At 39.3% G+C, this 16,018-nt stretch overlaps 1 protein-coding gene across 1 annotated transcript; it reads left to right on the top strand.

Moving 5' to 3' along the window:
• Positions 1–12,424: 12,424 nt before the first annotated feature.
• TSPYL1 (TSPY like 1) lies at positions 12,425–16,018 on the top strand. Its single transcript, XM_036248504.1, has one exon. The coding sequence runs from the start codon at positions 12,507–12,509 to the stop codon at positions 13,800–13,802; it is 1,296 nt and encodes a 431-aa protein (XP_036104397.1). The 5' UTR covers positions 12,425–12,506; the 3' UTR covers positions 13,803–16,018.

Here is a 16,018-nt window from a genome sequence, read left to right as displayed (position 1 = left end):
AGAGGACATGTTAAGTGGGAAAGATGTAGATTGCCCCTTTCTTCTCAGAATGAGTTAGAACTATTTCCAAATTGGACTTCATGTATTTCCTGATAACAAACCTTTTTTTAAAAAAGACTTCTTTCTCAACATAGAACAGCAAAAACTAATTACATATTTATTTGTTAGAGCTTTTATCCTTGAGTTTACTCATCAGAAAATGAAATCTCTTAACCCCAAGTCTGAGAAGCTGGAAAAGTCATTAAGTTAGAAATATCAGCCATAGCAGGAGGTATTATTTCTTAAATCTATCTCACATTTAATAAATGTTTCCAGTGAGGGCACTTGTCTCATATAAGCCATATACTCTGTTTAGATTAATCTATTAAAGCTCCCACTGGTGTTTAAGTTAGCCTTCAGCATGGAATCATTCAATCAATGCAGCCAACAGTGCACAAGAATCTGCTGTGTGCCAGGCACTGAAGAAACAAACCATGGAAAAAGAAGTTATCAGGAAAGAGATAGCAATCCTTGAGTTCCCTCATTACTGTCAAAAATCTCAAGAAATCAGAAAAACACCAGGGAATAGTAGAAAGAGCTTTGAAGTCAGGCAAACTGAGTTCATATCCACATTCCATTACTTACTAGCTCTGTAACTTTAGGCAAGCCATTGGACCTCTCTGAGATTTCCTATCTTTACAGTAAAGTGAACTCTACCAATGACATAGAGGCAATGAGATAATTTCTATTAATGATGAAATAAATGAATGATGCTCTCTTTCCAAATCAACCGTTCACATTTTAAAAACAGATGTGCATAGAATGGCTTGCTTACAAACCAAAAGAAGTTGTAATACAGTCTTAGAGCCAAATAAATAATTCACAAGGCAGAGTTCTCAGCTAATGGATGAAGTGTTATGATAACCAAAGTATCAAGTTAGATACCATCATATGAACTTTTCACATTGAATTAAATTTTATGTGGAAAGTAGTAAATGACTTTGATGAAATTTGGTTTTAAACGAGAGAGTTGTCCACCAAAATGGAAAGGCAACCCACTCTATGGGAGTGCATAATTGCCAATGATACATCAGGTAAGGGGTTAATTTCCAATATATATAGCGTGCTCATACAGCTCAACAAAGCGAAGACAAAGAGAACCCAATTAAAAAATGGGCAGAGGAACTAAATAGACACCTCTCCAAACAGGACATACAAATGGCTAAGAGACATATGAAAAAATGCTGAACATCACTAATCATCAGAGAGATGCAAATTAAAACAACAATGAGGTATCACCTCACACCTGTCAGAATGGCTGCCATCAACAAATCATCAAACAACAAGTGTTGGCAAGGATGTGGGGAAAAGGGGACTCTAGTACACTGCTGGTGGGAATGCAGACTGGTGCAGCCACTATGGAAAACAATATGGTGTTACCTCAAAAAATTAAAAGTTGAACTTCCATTTGACCCAGTGATCTCACTTCTAGGAATATACCCTAAGAAGCCTGAAACACCAATCAGAAAGAATATATGTACCACCATGTTCATACCAGCACTATTTACAATAGCTAAGATCTGGAAACAGCCCAAGTGTCCATCAGTAGATGAATGGATTAAAAATCAGTGAGTGGTACATATACACAGTGGAGTACTATGCAGCTGTAAGGAAGAAAGATCTCTTATCCTTTGAGACGACATGGAGGGACCTGGAAAGTATTATCCTAAGCGAAACAAGCCAAGGAGAGAAAGACAAATATCACATGATCTCACTTATTTGTGGAATATAATGAACATAACAGTCTAAGGAACAGGGTAGTCCCAGAGACGTGGAAGTGGGGTACAGACTGACAATCCCCAGAAGAAGAGGGGGTGAGGGGAGAGATAAACCACAGAACTTATATGCATGTATGCATGAACAATGGACATGGACAACAAAACTGGGGACAGGGCGGGGAGGGTGGGGGGGTATCAGTGGTGGAAAAAGGAGAAACATCTGCAACAAAAATAAATTAATTAAATTAAAAAAAATGAGAGAGTTGTCTTTTTGTTTTTGTTTTTTTTTTATCATGAAAGTCTAGTTGTCCTAGAAAGGTTCTTTGGCCTTGGGACTGTACTCACACACAAAATTCTATTGATATTTTTGTAAGATTATATACTAGTTCTGGTGTTTTAATGAATGGTGACAATAGAAATTCATAACACTGTTAAAAAATTTAGCTACTCATCTAACCTTCACACTATCTATAAAATGAAAAGGCATGTTTTCTTCTCTTGTATGAAATTTCTTAACCTCAGAATTTTGAGATGCTTTCAAATATAAAAGTCATGTTTATTAAATAACTTGACTGTCAATTTTTGGTATTGTACCAAATAACTATGATTCATAGTGACATTTTAAAATCTATATTTTCATTAATTGTTTCACATAATTATTTTTATTTTATTTTAAATTATTTTAACTTAAGGGTTCGTCCCACCAATGATACATTTTACTGATTATTTAAATGACTAATGAGATTATACAAATTTTTCAACCAACATTTCCTGCATTTGACTCATTTAGCTTTCTCTCTCTGAAGGGTAATGGCTCAGACACATTTGCAAATTATTTAAAATCTTTAAGTTTTATAATAAAGGAATATAACACCTGGATTATCTTTTTGATATTATGTGAGCCAGTAGATAAGTAGTTCTAGTATACTTACTCCCAATTATAAACACTCACAATTTTAGCTAAAAATAAAATGCTAGCTGAAAACATAACTTTTCATAAGTAATTTTTCCTTAATACCTTTATAAGGTAATGGCCTGCTATCTCTGTGGTAGAACATTTTAGTTCTGGCAAACCCTCTTTTTTCTACCAACTGAAGAAACTCTATGTGTAGGACAGCATTGTCCAATAGAAATTTCTGCCATGATGAAATGTTGTAAGCTGTCCAGTACAGTAGCCACTAGCCAGATGTTGCTGCTCAGCCCTTGAAATTCAGTTAGTGTAATGGATGAACTGAAATTTTCACTTGATTTATTTTAATTAATTTAAATTTAAATAGGCACATGTAGCTAGTGCCTACTACATTGGACAGTGAAGGTCTAGAATGCACGTTAAAACAGCTGAAGCAGTAGACAAGTATGATTACTATGTCTTCATGTCCCACCCCTTTTCTCAACCTATTCAACTCTTACTCATAGTAAAATACAAGTCAAGTTTCATTTCCTCCATGAAACTTTCACTGATCACTCTAATCCACATGGATGTCTTTCTTCTTTGAACTCCTAAACACTTAACTGTTTTATAATGGAATTTAGTGTCTGATTATACCTTGTACAATAGTTTAGTTTTAATGTATGTAAGTGTTAGCATAAAATACAAAAAAACCAAAACACTACTAGCTTCTATTTATTGAAAGCTTATAGTGTTAAATGCTTTGCAAATCTTATTTCATCTTCTTAATAGTCCTGCGAAGTATATACTATAATCTCGATTTTACTATGAGAAAATTATGGCTCAGAAGGATGATGTGACCTGCTCAGGTCAAACAGGTAATAAGTAGCAAAGCTCAAACCTGAAACCAGGTCCATGACTCCAGTTTACGCAGGCATGCAGGGTCATTCGAGATACTTTGGCCTGATTTGATTATTGGAAGCCATCATAACAAACCTAAACCTGTTGGAAAAAAACTACTTTGTAACAATTACAGCTTAGTGGAAATAAAAGACTATGATTCAATTTAAATTATAAGAGTATTACATTTATACGAAAAGATCATTCCAAAGTTCTTTCACCATAGACTAGACATATCACTTTCTTAAAGGCCAATTGCTCCATCTAGTGAAACCAATGGGAATACCATACCCATCAAATATTTAAAAGAGAATCCCAGCAGGAGCTGTAAATTGGGGGTGGGGGGGGGGGGGCGTGTCTCTTGGAAATTAGTGGAAATGCATTTTGATTATTACAAAGAATGTGGGTTTTATTGGTTTTCATTAGGTGGGGTCAGGAATGCTAGATATCATGCATAAAGTCCTCATCAACAAAAAGTTGCCCCATTTCCAAGGGGAAAAACTCACTTGTATTTATTTAGCTGAGCTTGAAATTTAACATCATTTTACGTATAAAAACAAAATGTTTACACTGTTTAACTATTCAATGACTTTTCCAGGAAGAAAATTATGGCATTTCATCAGTTGTAAAACAGTATTATTTAAGTATCACCAAGGAAGAAAAACATTGCCAATTAAACTATGACGCAATGACTAGTGTGGCTCAGTTAGCTGGGTATCGTCTCATGCACTAAAGGTTGTCCGTTTGATTCTCGCTCAGGGCACATGCCTGCATTGCGGGTTCCATCCCGTATCCATCCATGGTGACTGTACCAACAGGTATAACTTTCTAACTACTTTGTTTAGTATAGGCATGTTAATCCCTTTACATATTAAAACAGACACTGTTATAAACTACTTTCATTTATTTTATATTAGGGTCATTATAGTTCTGTTTGTGTGTATAGGCAGGTTATATCATCTATAAATTTAATTTCAAGAAAGTAAGGGCTGTTTTAGAAAATATCTGTTACAGAAAGGTGACATTGGTCTGATAGGGTTTAGAAAATACTGAATTTAGGAATCAAGAATAAATGCTTTTCTATACAGAAAGTAAATCCTAGGGGGCACTTTTCTAACAAATATTAATATGTCTGTGGACAGCCCAGCCAGTGTGGCTCAGTGGATTGAGCACCGTACCATGGACTGAGAAGTCCCGGTTCGATTCCCGGTCAGGGCTCATGCCTGGATTTCCAGCTCAATTCCCGGTAGGGGGCATGCAGGAGGCAGCCGATAGATGTTTCTCTCTTACATGGATGTTTCTATCTCACTCTCCCTTCCTCTCACTGTAAAAAAATCAATAAAACATATTTTAAAATATATGTTTGTGGATAGGAAAATAGGGGAGGAGGCAAAAAATTGTGTATTAATTTAACATTAAGTGAGGATAGTTTTATGCTCGTTTCAAGAAAGTAACTTCACATTTTGTATAGAGAGCACGAGCTCTTGAGTCAAACTACCGGGACTCAAATCATGGTTCTACCATTTTGTATGTCCTTTTGAGTAATTGACCCAGTCTCTCTTTGCCTCAGTTCCCTAGTGAGTAAAATAAAGCTCACAATGGCATTAACTCACAAGGTTCTTATGAGAACTAAACAGTACAATACATGGGATGGTGTTTACATCAGAAGCAGTAAATGCATAAAAGCTATCACTAAGTATAATCATAAAATATCTATTTTTGCAAAACAAAAGTATCTGAACTTCTGCTAAACTCTACTACTTGAGAAGTTACTCCTGATGAATTTATGATTTCTTGATATGATGGAGAATAATTTCATGGTTTTGTGCATGTTTCATCACAGACCTATATTAGAAACGATTACCTGTCTTCTGGGTAATGAGGTTTATTGCCAATTGCCACAGAATGCTTTGTATTATACAAATATTTCCTATACCAGTGGTTCTCAACCTTCCTAATGCTGTGATCCTTTAATACAGTTCCTCATGTTGTGGTGACCCCCAACCATAAAATTATTTTTGGTGCTACTTCATAACTGTAATTTTGCTACTGTTCTGTTTTAGGTGACCCCTGTGAAAGGGTCATTTGACCCCCAAAGGGGTCGCGACCCACAGGTTGAGACCCGCTGCGTCCAAAGTACAAAAAGGTAATATATGAAGTGTAGCCAAAATATATTCCCCCATCAAATAAAATGCAATGCCAGTATAGACACACTGTTAGTGTTTGTAAGATAATTTAAGGTTTTAATTTCTTCAAATCAACAAATATCATTAAGGATCTACCAAAATCTGAGCTCCAGGTGATGCTGAATAAGTACAAAAGAAGCAGGACTGTGCTCCTATCCCATGGGAAGATGCTGGGATGATGAGACTGAAAGGTATGAAAAATCAGTCACTAAAGGAAAAGTATAATTAAGTGTTAAATTGCATCGCACAGCTCATGAAAGAGTTGTAGGAATTCAGAGGCAGACTATTGAGTCCTAGAGTGGTTAAGAAAAGTTGCGCCCAGGAGAAGGGAGTGGGAATGTAGCAGCTATTATATATAAGACCTGGTTAAGTTAGTTAACCTCTCAGTGTTACTGGTTTGTCCTTTAAAAAATTTGACAAATTAATGCATGTAAAATGCCAAACACATTCTAAAGCAAGATAGGTTTATGGTGGGGACTTAGGGAATGATATCTTCGGATAGCAGGATAACAACCTGTGTCATGTAAAAGATACACATACTCCTTTTAAGACTTCAGGTTCAAAAAGATAAGGAAAATTTCCACAAGTAACAGCCCTACTATTACAATATAATTTTCTGTAGTGAATAACAATCACATTTTTTCCCCTTGTTTGGTAATATAATTCCTTCAGAACATGAGACTTGATGCAGGTTAAAATGCTACAGAGTAACTTCTTCTAAGCAAAAGTCTTTCTTTAAATAAATGGCCTAGAATACACATATCTGCTTTCCCTTCTAAATCCTTGCTTCTCACTGGCCCTTCTCTTATTTAAAAGTGATCATAACCCTGGATCGTCATCATCTATAACAAAGAGTTGTAATCATGCCCAGCTGGTGTCGCTCAGTGGTTGAATGTCAACCCATGCACTAAGAGGTGATGGTTTGATTACTGGTCAGGGTACATGCCCAGGTTGTTGGCCTGATCCCCAGTGGGAGGCATGCAGGAGGTGGCCAATTGATGGTTTCTCTCATTGATGTTTCTATTTCTCTCTCCTTCTCCTTTCCTCTCTCTCTAAAAAAAAAATTTTTTTTTAATTATTTAAAAAACAAAGAGTTATAAGTAATTTTGGTGACATAAATTAGCAAAAATTTCCAAAATAATATGCCAGATATTTCAAAATGTCAGTAACATTCAAAAGAGGTCCCAGTTGTGTTATTATGGGGTGGGAGCAAAGGCAGATGGAATCTAGAAAGCTACAATTTTGATGTTGCAATGGCCTTATAAAATTGTCAAACTGTCCCTATGAGGCAACAAACAGAATCAAAACAGAATTGGGATAAGAATCAAGAACTTGTGGTATGTTGTCTTGTGTAAGGACTGAAATTCAAGTCCTCTATTGTGATAAAGACACTATTCCTATATCACATCACATTTTTAATGTGCTCTTTTAAAAAAATATACCTTTCTTTTATCTGTTGGAGATAAAAATTCTCTGCTGAAGGAAAAAGGGACATAGACACTTGTTATTGATGAAATAATCATAGATGAAGCATCAACAGTGTCTTCTACTAACCATGTTATACCTAAGCAGAGGTAGACGTCAACAGAACGTGTTGTATCATGACAGAAAGCCTGCACAGACAAGCTTTTCATTCCAAGGAGGTTTCTAGAATAAAGGGATTGCATGAAATGGCCAATTGTCCCACCTGCCAGTCTCTCAGCCTTATTATCTATCCTCAAGTAGACAGGATAGTCATACCTACTGGAATGAAGCCCAATTACCCAGAGCAGAATGTAGCTTAATAATGCAACTGTATGTTGAGTTTACTCCTTCCTACTGAGGTCTTTCTATTTCCTGTAACTCTCTTTCGGGGGTAATTTTGAATAAGCAACTTATACATAAATCAGGCCCTGATAGCAGGATTGAATAAAATAGTATCAGGAAACTTTAGAGAACTTTTAGTTCAATGTCATGATATTTTTGAGGAATAGCAATAATGCTTAAAAATGTTTTATGGGATTTGCATAAAAATTTGGTCACAATTGTCAGAAATACAGTAAATAACATACGTGCACAGCGAAGAACATGTTGTAGAGGGAGTAGTCAGTAAGACAGTTATCTCTGATGACCATTTGCAGAAAAAAAATTTTTAAAAGAGTTATAATCCCAATCCCTTCTCTATTGTGATTTTTAGATCATTAAAATTAGATCTGTGTATAGTTAATCAAATATTCCATTTCACCGCTGTTCCAATAATAGAAGGACAATAAGTGAAGGAAGGATTCCTCCAAAGTGTCTCAATACCATCTGGGGAAATTACACTCACCAGTGTCCTAATTACATTTACATTTACCATCTATCATTGGAAGTCATTCCTAACATTATCAGTTGGAGCTCTAATTTTCCCAGTAAGCAGAAACAGAGAAAATGACAGGATAACATAATGTGGACAACATAATGGTGACTTTGACAAATAAAGACATATTTCCTAGGACTGGTCAAAGCTTGGCACTGTCTTCCACTTAAAAACAGGAGTATTAGAGTAATAAAAGTTTCCACTTCGGGCCAAATTAAATTATTCCAGTTCTAAGATTGAGGATAATTTCATGGCAATTAGAAATAAGTGGGCCTTGTGGAAAATTCCATTATTCATTCTTACCTATACAAAAGTAATTTCAGCCATGCACCACAGGATCTATATTCATTTCTTGCAGAGAGAAATGAAGTTAAGGCCTGGAATCATTACCTTGGCTTATTCAGAAAGCATAGAAGAATTGGAAATACAGTGTTGATAGTTTGAGGCTTTGTTATGTAAACTCACCTAAATATGTTGGTCCTTTCAGAGTTTGTTATAAAGTGTGATCACACAAACATAAATCATTTGTAAAACAAAACTGTTTTTTCTGTGTGTGTGTTTATGCTTTTATAGTCTTTGATGCATAAGTACAACTTCATTTTGTTTTTTTATCAATTTATTTTTGTTACAGATGTTTCTCCTTTTTCCCCCATTGACAACCTCCTCCCAATCCCGAGCCACTCCCTCAACCCCTCCTGTCCCCAGCATTGTTGTCTATGTCCATGGTTATGCATACATGTATATAAGTTCTGTGGTTTCTCTCCCCCTCCCCACTCCGCCCCCCTCTTCTGAGGTTCATCAGTCTGTACTCTACTTCTATGTCTCTGGGTCTATTTTGTTCATTCACTTGTTTTGTTTATTATATTCCACAAAAAGTGAGATCATGTAATATTTGTCTGTCTCTGATTGGCTTGTTTCACTTAAGATAATACTCTCCAGGTCCCTCCATGTTGTCTCAAAGGATAAGAGATCTTTCTTTCTTACAGCTGCATAGTATTCCATTGTGTATATGTACCACAGCTATTTTATCCACTCATCTACTGATGGACACTTGGGCTGTTTCCAGATCTTAGCGATTGTAAATAGTGCTGCTATGAACATATATTCTTTCAGATTGGTGTTTCAGGCTTCTTAGGGTATATTCCTAGAAGTGGGATCACTGGGTCAAATGGCAGTTCCATTTTTAACTTTTTGAGGTAACACCATAGTGTTTTCCACAGTGGCTGCACCAGTCTGCATTTGCACCAGCAGTGTAGTAGAGTCCCCTTTTCTCCACACTCTTGCCAGCACTTGCTGTTTGATCATTTACTGATGGCAGCCATTCTGGCAGGTGTGAAGTGATACCGCATTGTTGTTTTAATTTGCATCTCTCTGATGATTAGTGACATTTTTTTCACATGTCTTTTGGCCATTTGTATGTTCTGTTTGGAGAGGTGTCTATTTAGGTCCTCCGCCCATTTTTTAATTGGGTTCTTTGTCTTCTTTTTGTTGAGTTGTATGAGTACTCTATATATTTTGGAAATTAACACCTTATCTGATGTATTGTTGACAATTATGCTCTCCCATATAGTGGGTTCTATTTCCATTTTGATGCTTATTTCTTTTGCTGTGCAGCTTTTAGTTGGATGTAATCCAATGTGTTCATTTTTTCCTTTGTTTCTCTTGCCTTAGGCATTGTGTCAGTGAAAATCCTGCTGCATGTGATGCCTGAAATTTTGTTGCCTATATTTTCTTCTAGGATTTTTATGGATTTACGAGTCACATTTAAGTCTTTTATCCATTTTGAATTTATTCTTGTGTATGGTGTAAGTTGGTGGTTACAAATTCATTCTGACTAGGACTTTCTTCCTGCAGAAACTAAATGTCCTCCCATTTCCTGGGGGCAGATAGGGAGGAAATCTGCATGTCCCTTACTTCTGCAAGTATCACGCTGCAGGCAGAAGAAACTGTATTCTATTCATTTGTTCCTTTATTAAAATTCTAACAATCTATGCAACACTGTGCAAGGCAGTGTGTTAGGTACTAGGTAAACAGTGGTAAAGAAAAACATAACCCCATCTTCCTGGAGTTCACGGTCTTCTCAAATATCTTTTGTGGTAGGTTTTGGCTTTAATGTTGTTTTTTCGTTTTGTTTTTTTTTTTTTAATCTTCACCCAAAGACATTTTTTTTTCACTTTTTGTTCAGATAGAGTGGGAGGGAGAGAGAAGAAGAGAGAGAGAGAAACATCGATGTGAAAGGGACACATGGAGTGGCTGCCACCGACACGACCAACTAGGGCCGGGGACAAACTGCAACCGAGGTATGCGCCCTTAGCGCATACCCCGAAACTGGGTCTCTCTGGACCACAGGCCAACGCTCTAACTGCTAAGCCAAACAGGCCAGGGATAATGTTGTTTTTGTGTGTATTGTGTAAGTTGGTTTCTGGTCTTGATAACCAAAAAGAAACTCAAAATATGATAAATCAAGCTGTTGGACAGGACCTCAGAGGAAGGAATGGGCTAGGCTGAAGGGGTAAAACTTGCGGCACACATAAATGCAACACAAAATCTCAACTCAAGGAGTGCTTGTTTCATATTACTTCTGTAACAAATTACCACAAAGTTAATAACTTAAACCTACATAAATTAATTACGCTATAGTGCTGGAGGTTAGGCATCATAAAATCAAGGTGTTGGCAGGGCTGCATTCCTTTGTAGGCTCTTTGGGAGAGTGTTTCTTTACCATTCCCGCTTCTAGAAGAGGCTGCATTTTCCCCTTGGATCCTGGTTCCTTCCTCCAACTTCAGAGCCAGCAGTGTAATATTTTCAAATCTCTCACTTTTCTCTCTTTCTCACCTCTGCTTTGGTGGTTGTCTCTTCTCAGACTGGCACCATAGCCTCCTTTTTATTATTATTATTATTTTTTATCCTCACCCGAGGACATTTTTCCATTTTTTGTTCAGATAGAGTGGGAGGGAGAGAGAGAGAGAAACATCGATGTGAAAGGAACACATCGAGTGGCTGCCACCTGCACGATGGACCAGGGCCGGGGACAAACTGCAACCGAGGTACGTGCCCTTAGCGGGAACCGAACCCGGGTCTCTCAGGACCGCAGGCCGACGCTCTAACCGCTGAGCCAAACCGGCCAGGGCCATAGCCTCCTTTTTATATGGACCCATATAATTTCATAGGATCCACACAGATAATCTAGAATAATTGTCCATGTCCAGATCCTTAAGCTAATCATGTCTGCAAAGTCTCTTTACCATGTAAGAAACATATTCATTGGTTCTGAAGATTAGGTGTTGTATGTCTCTGGGGGCCATTATTCAGCCTACCATATAAGGCAAAGCAAATAGAAAAAAAAAATGTTTGCCTCTTTTACACTTCAAGTCAACTAACTGCATGTTGGCATTCTGCAAATTTGTTTTCTACTTCCAGACCAGTTTGGTTATCCATTTTAACTGGTTTGTCTTCATAAAAATGGTGGCAGGTAGCCACCCAACTAATATTTCTCTGAGATCTTGTAACTAACACCAGTTTTCTTTACAAGTCAACAATCTAAAAATAAAACAACCAGAGACCCTCACATAACTCTTAAATGAACTATGAGCTGACTATCATGCATACATATTTCATTACAGCCAAACTTGCCTATCTCCTTACAGACGAAATTTGTTAACAGATTAATAATTTATGGAGCCGGAAATAGCTTTACTATTTTCTACAGGGAAGGGCCATTGAGCAAGATTGAGCAAACTGATCCTGGTTTAATTCTTGCAGATATTATGTAGCACAAGTTCTCCTTCGATGTAGATTATAAATTTAGGATGAGCAAGAAATAATATGCAGCACTTTAGAGGTAAAAAGCCACTGGGCAGCTTGTGCTCCCAGTGACATTACAAGCTAGAATTGATATTTTCATGTCACTTCTACTTGAGAAAAGGGAAACAATTTACGACTCATCTTGGTTAAAAACAAAAATACAGAGAAGAGTTTTGATTCCGGGCATTATAGAGTAATAGGGAATAGATTTACCTTCCTGCCTAAAAAAAGACTGAAAACCAGAGAAACACGTTTTTTATACAAAGTATGCAGTGTAGCACTGTGACCCCTACAATGACCTCAGTTACATGCTGGAGGCACTTTCTAGATGCATTTCCAGTGCGTTTGATCTCCGAGTCCCATCTACAGTTATTTATGTCAGTCACGTTATCGCTCCACCGGACACAATTCCTGGACGTAAAACTAAGAGAACGCGGTCGCTCCAGGCAAGGGCGGAACCAATCCAGGCAGCAGCGAAGTCTCGCGTACTGTGAACTCTACAGTCGTGACGTCACACTCACGGAGCCACTCGCGAGATCGGAGGGGGGCGGCGCCAGCAGCCGCTTTCCACCGAACGCGGCTCCTGTGAGGAAAACGGACATTAACCTACGGTTGTTCTGGCTGCTGCCAACATGAGTGACCTGGATGGGTTCGCGAGGGCCCTTCTCCAGACCTGCAGCCCGACTGCTCCTGACCGTGCCCCAGGCGACCCCGACCCACACCGGTACCTGAAGCTCCGTGAGGAAACCGAGTTGTCCCAGGTGATGGCGGAGACGGGGGAGGGAAGCTTGGAAGCCGTCGCACTCCCACAGCCCCAGCTTCCAGAGGAGGAGGGGGCCTCCCACGACCCCGTGGGCCGTGGCCATACTCCCCAGGTCCGAGGCGTTGGGGATCGCGGTGACGGAGCGACTAAAGCGGGGCTAGAAGAGGCCCCGCCTCCCGCCGAGGCTCAGGAAGCCGAGTCTGTGTCCATGGCAACGGACAGCGGCCTGCGCCACGGCTGTCCGCTGGGTGAGCAGCGCTGCCCCGGTGCAGAGCCGGCCTTAGAAACCCCTGGCGCAGACGGGTCGGGGCCTGAGGTGGGGGCAGCGGCGAAGGCCGAGGAAGTGAACACCATCTCCGTAGCAGTGGATGAGGAGGTGGTGGAAAAGGAAAGAGTGGAGGGGGAGAAAGCAGTGGAGCTGGCGATGGAGGTAGAGAAGCCAGTGGGTGAAGAAATAGAAATGGCGGAGGAAAACAGAGTGGTGGAAGAGGTGATGGAGGGGGCAGAGCCCCAGCCTCTGAATATGAATCTCCGCATGAACCCCCTGGAGGCCATTCAGCTGGAACTGGACTCCGTTAATGCCCAGGCTGACAGGGCTTTTCAGCAACTGGAGCACAAGTTTGGACGGATGCGTCGCCACTACCTGGAGCGGAGGAACTACATCATTCAGAACATCCCGGGCTTCTGGGTCACTGCCTTTCGGAATCATCCCCAGCTGTCCCCCATGATTAGGGGCCAAGACGCAGAAATGTTAAGATACATAACCAATTTGGAAGTGAAGGAATTCAGACACCCGAGAACTGGCTGCAAGTTCAAGTTCTTCTTTCGAAGAAACCCCTACTTCAGAAACAAGCTGATTGTCAAGGAATATGAGGTCAGAGCCTCTGGCCGAGTGGTATCTCTTTCCACTCCAATCATCTGGCGTCGGGGCCATGAACCCCAGTCCTTCATTCGCAGGAACCAAGACGTGGTCTGCAGTTTCTTTACCTGGTTTTCAGACCACAGCCTTCCAGAGTCTGACAGAATTGCTGAGATTATCAAAGAGGACCTGTGGCCAAATCCACTGCAATACTACCTGTTGCGTGAAGGAGCCCGTAGAGCCAGACGTCGTCCAATAAGGGAACCAGTGGAGATTCCCAGGCCCTTTGGGTTCCAGTCTGGTTAAACTTTGTCCTTGGGACTAGGTCTCCTAACACTTCTTGCTGGACAACAGAAATGGGTATGCTGTCTACTTTTATGTTTTCTTGACATTCCGGCAACCTTTTTTCTCTGGACATTTAGTGTTCTCAATCTCAAGACAGACCTTCATGGCCAAGCTTCTCCACTTCTGTACAGCCTTCATGCTGTTCTGCATCAGTATCACATGCTGCAAGGCCATGTACTGCTAAGCCAAGTAAATGATGCTTTAAATTTCACTGCCTTTATCTGCACTGCTTAAACCCTATTTGTTTCCAGAGCCTTTGGTCTGGCTTTTACTACCTGGAATTCTAACTTTGTCTAGGAGCCCATTCTACCCACTCTGCTCTGCAGTGCAGGCACGTAGCCTATGGACACTTGCAGGTCATTAACCAAATAAAGGGAGAGCAGCAGTGGGCCACTTGGTCTTGGTGATTTATGTGACCAATGTTCCCCTTGCACCTCGGGTCACCTCCTATCGTTGCTTGCTTCTCGCTGTGCCCACCCCTCTTGGCTGTTGCCTATTGAATGAACATCTCACTGTCAGCCCCTGTCATTTCTGATAAAGCAGGATCTCCAGAACTGGTGGTGGACACAAGTTTTCTGCAGCACAAGTTTTTTTTCCAGCCCTTCCATTCCTCTACCCAGAAGACATCTCCTCAGTTCCTCACCCCCTCTTTTCTCCACCCCCATCATCCATGAACCCTACTGTCAGGCAAGTGGTTGGGTGACAAGTTAGACCTTGTCTTCATGACAAGGGTAAGGATGGTGTCCAGGCTTTTCAGCCTCAACTAGTGAATTCACACAAAACTTACGTACTTCTTTGTACCTCCTTTCCTTATCCTGAAAAGGATTGTCAGGAAAGCAGTATATTTTCTTGGTGTGTGTGTCTTATCTAAAAAAAAAGAAAAGATAGCTTGGAAACATCTGCAAAAGCAGATTATTTTAGTTAATTTGGCTACATGATTTACATGGATGTGTTGTCCTGTAAAACAGACTTCCAGAGCTCTTATTTCCCTCTGCTTTCTTCCCCATCTTCCATCCCCCAACATCTGGAAGGTTTAAAGGCAGATAGATGGAATGAAAAGTGTTATCTAATTCATAATGTATGAAGAACTAAAGAGATTGTGATGGGTACCCTAAACGGGGAGGTGAACAAAAGACCATAGGCAAAAATGAGCCAGATAAAAATTGGGCCTAAAATTAAGACTGGCTGACTGAGTCTTCAAGGAAAAGATTTTTTTCTATGTTAGTGGTGATGGGAGGAGAAATACTTATTCTCAGAATTTCCAGGGGAGAATTGAAGAATATTGGAGTGTTAAATATGTTGCCAAGAGAAGAGTTCTTTAAAGAAACACAACTTTGGAAGTTTTCTCTTTTCATTTGACTTAATTTATGCAGAAAATTAATGTTGTATCCTTTATTTCACTAGTATTTAGTAAAGTCCAGTTATTTTCTGTGTTTCTGTTTACTGAGCTGTACAGGCTTTCTTCGCTTTCATTTAGCAACATTTAGAAAATAACAGTCTTACTTTCCAGTATGATAAAGCCTTAAATGAACATTCATAGTGGTTTTCAACTTGTTCTTGTTTCTGTCAAAACTGTATTCTTAGAGATATAAATAACTTGGTTTTGTCAGATTCTCAAGACTTTGGAAATTGTCCTCATGGAAAAAATAACCTGGAAAAAGAACATGTGGCTTGATTGTCACTTGGTAATTTGCCCTGGTAACAATTTAGTAATTGATGTGTCTCTTTTCCTAAAATAGCTTAAATACTTGGGAGATTCCTATGTCAAATTGGAAGTGTACCATTAGCATATTTATCTTTTCTTATATGCATGATGTTAAAAATAAAAAGCACGTTACTCTGTTAGAGTTCTTATTTTTCACCCTGCCAACAAACATGCTTGAAGAAATTATTCAAGATAACAGATTATGGAATATAATAAAGTCATTAAATGGATGCAACAGGCATTATCCCAAAGGTGAAATAAAATATGGTACACCACCTGTACTTTACAAGGTAGGGAAGGATGTTGCTTTTGTTTGCTTTAAAATGTCAACAATTGCAACTGCTTACTCATAATGTCACTTTTTTCCCCATACAGTTTGTGCAGCAGCCCTCTACCCACTTCACTTCTTTAGAGCTCCCATTTCTGTCTATGTAGATAATAGTCTCAGATTATTCAGGCTCTTTTTAGTCAT

Source organism: Molossus molossus, unplaced genomic scaffold (assembly GCF_014108415.1).
Source record: "Molossus molossus isolate mMolMol1 unplaced genomic scaffold, mMolMol1.p scaffold_m16_p_8, whole genome shotgun sequence".
NCBI lineage: Eukaryota > Metazoa > Chordata > Mammalia > Chiroptera > Molossidae > Molossus > Molossus molossus.
Note: the sequence above shows the minus strand (reverse complement) of the source record. Positions and strands in the feature narration are given on the sequence as shown.

What these genes read in the sequence shown, in the direction of transcription:
- TSPYL1 (XM_036248504.1), top strand. Translation starts at nt 12,507, where the DNA reads ATGAGTGACCTGGATGGGTTCGCGAGGGCCCTTCTCCAGACCTGCAGC.